The following is a 3,111-nucleotide window of genomic DNA, read 5'->3' on the forward strand; positions in this document are numbered from 1 at the left end:
GTTGTATACAAAGTATATTTACACCATTCTTGTCTTCATACATGTACTTTGGATAATGATGTCCATCACATTCCACCATCATTTCTAACCCCATGCCCCCTCCCTTCCCCTCCCAGTCCTCTAAATATTTTCAATCCATTATTGATTGAATCCACAGATGCAGAGTCCATGATACAGAGGGCCAACTGTGTATATGGATTTTTAATACACATAAGCACACATCATTAAATATTCAGTATAGGATTGCTTAATTGAATTATGTTGCATCCACACAGGGGAGTGCAATTCTGATGTTAAATATAAGGTGAAAATCTGAATGTGTTGATAATGGAAAGATATATTTACTTTAACATTGTAAATAAAACAAACAAAAAAATCCTAAACCCCCTAGTTTCAGAAAGTCTCAAATGTTTCTTTTTGTTTATTTGCATGGAAATATTCTGGAAAAAATATGTAAGAAATTGTTACTGGTGTTGTTCTTGGAAAATAGGAGCAAGGGGCATTCAGAGAGAGAGTGTAATGAACTAATTTTATAAACCATTTTTATAGTATATATTTGTTAATTTCTTTTACTGACTTGGGCAGTATCCTTCATTCAGATTAGACCTTCACTGATTACACTATAAGGTTATTCTTGCAAAATACACACACACACACACACACACACACACACACAAATCATTTTTACCAAAACTCTAAATAATTTTTCTGTTGTTTATCTCAGAATAATTATTGAAAGATGATTCTAGGTTTTAACTTTTGTTTCGGCTTCTGTTAGAATACAATCAGTAGATTTCTATACAAATAGTAATTAGAAAAAAATGATAAATTGTATGGACTGATAAAAAAATTGTACTGTGTATGTGTTTCAGGATGTTGCTGGAGCTCTGTCAGTAGAAGAAATCACTGAACTTCTCAGTCTCCATAAACTATGCTGTGGTCGTAGTTGGTTTATTCAGGGCTGTGATGCTCGAAGTGGTATGGGGCTGTATGAAGGGTTGGACTGGCTTTCACGGCAACTTGTAGCTGCTGGAGTATTGGATGTTGCTTGATTTTAAATGCAGTGGTTGTTTAAAAGTTTTGTGGTGAAGTTATTTTGCACATAATACATTGCAGGAAATTCTACATCTCAAATATGATAATATGTGTATGTAAAAGAATCTGGGACTGGGAACTAAGTATGTTACTGCTTTAGAAAACAAATTCTGTGGCGAAGTTTGAATATATGAGGTTAGAGCAGATTAAAAAGAAATTTCTTGGATATACATTCTTTTAAAAAGTACATTTGTTATTTAAGTTTTTTAGATTATATGCAACCCATATATTGGGAAAGAAGTAGGCACAGAGAAAGGGTAAATGAAGTTTTTTTCTTTCAGTGATAAATAGCTAGCTAACTGAGTGCCTAATGGAATTTCTGTGGAGCAATGGAAGTATAGTTTCTTTAACTTGTCTTTCACGGAATTTTGGTAGTACTTATTTGTAGGTATGGAAGTTGCTTAATGAAACAGAATCTAAACTACATCTTAGGGTAATAAGATTACTTTGATCTTCAGTATAATACCACCTTTCATGCAAACTATAAGCTATAAAAATTAATATTTTATACAGCTTTATTAAAACTTTCTCCTAAAATATTTTGTATAAAACACAGTAAAAAAGAATGCAATGTTATCTAACTAGGCCTAATTGTCAGATTAGTACTAACTGAAAAGTACTAAAACTGTGAAAGTCATTTGGTCTTCATTTATAAAAGACCCATTTCCAGGACTGAACCTAGACTTATTTCCTAGGTCAGAGATCTAAATTGGTCCTTCTATTTTTCAACATATTTATGTAGTGTTTCTTTCTAAAATAATATTGCATCCTTTATAGGGGCAACTATACGTAAAATGTAGTAAGTCACACAAAGAACCAGGGTCAGCTTTTCATAAAAGAGACCTAAATAGAATACATACTACTTTTACATTAAGAGAAGTTGTTGAAATGGTGGGGAATGCCTATTATTTATTTTAAATACTTTCCATAATAAGTGCATTTACTTGACAATATAAAAGGCTCTACATGACAAGGCCTCAGTTATTTAAGAGGAAAAAATGTGTCTAAAGAAATACTAAAAAAGTTTACATTTATTAAGCAGTATTGTGAGTTAAAGTTAAAAAATTTGTGCTCTTTACTGTTTCTCATTTTTAAAGGATACTCTTACTATGGAAGCACGATTTATTATATTTACATAGCTAGTTTTTTGTTTTCTTTTAATGCTTTTCATACTTCAGGATAAAGTAGAATCTTGAATCTTGGTTAAATTGTCATAAGGACAATGGTATCTGATGATAAGATGTGACTTAGGCGGCACAGTTTGGGTTCAGTCTTTTCAAGGGTATTTTTGTTTTTTTAAAAAACAAAAAGTTTTAGAAAAGCATTAAAAAAAAGCTCATCAGTGTTATGGGCAATATGTAAATAAGTAAAATATAATATTCACCCTTTATTTTTCAAGTAAAAAGTCATGCTGTTACAAATAGTTTGTGTGCGTAAATAATTCCTTTGAATTAAATTATTTAATATTTGAATGATTTCAGTAACTGTGAAAATAAAACTGGTGTTGCATTTGCCTGTGAGCCCTTGAACTGTTTTCTCCACTTGGTAGTTGGAAAAAAAAAAAAATAACACTAATATGTGAACTTGCTTTCCTTGTAAATTATTACTTCACTAATTTTGCTAAACTTTGTAATTCACATCCTGAACACATAACTGAACAGAGTTTTTAAATTGTGCTTAGTTAGGCCTGACCATTATGTACATGTAACCGTACGGTTTATGTGTGATTTTTCTTAAATATTTTTCTCGGGCTCTTATTACTGTTTGTGGTTGTATTCTTTCATTAATCAGTTAAAATTATGTTAAGCTTCCCCAGGGCAATGTCAAATTTAAAATGACAGATGTTTTAAATATAGTATGTTGGGATTTGCCTCCTCGCTCTGAATTTCTGTACTAAAATCTAAACATTATTGTATGGATTATGTAAAGCAGGTTTGTGAAGTGTATAGCCTTGGTCTATATTTCAGGAATGCTTTATATCCACCAGAAGCCATTATTTGCACTATATATATGATC

General features: G+C 31.3%; 1 protein-coding gene across 1 annotated transcript in view; it reads left to right on the forward strand.

Annotated features, from left to right (window-relative positions):
- The window catches only part of TRIM23 (tripartite motif containing 23), a 38,155-nt gene extending 35,647 nt beyond the window's left edge, over window positions 1–2,508 (forward strand). Inside the window, exon 11 of the mRNA XM_081282651.1 lies at window positions 873–2,508. Coding sequence (XP_081138777.1) covers window positions 873–1,052 — 180 coding nt within the window. The 3' untranslated portion in view covers window positions 1,053–2,508. The remainder of the gene's footprint in view (window positions 1–872) is intronic.
- Window positions 2,509–3,111: the final 603 nt, after the last annotated feature.

Source organism: Spermophilus citellus, assembly GCF_964194105.1.
Source record: "Spermophilus citellus genome assembly, chromosome: 1".
Taxonomy (NCBI): Eukaryota; Metazoa; Chordata; class Mammalia; order Rodentia; family Sciuridae; genus Spermophilus; species Spermophilus citellus.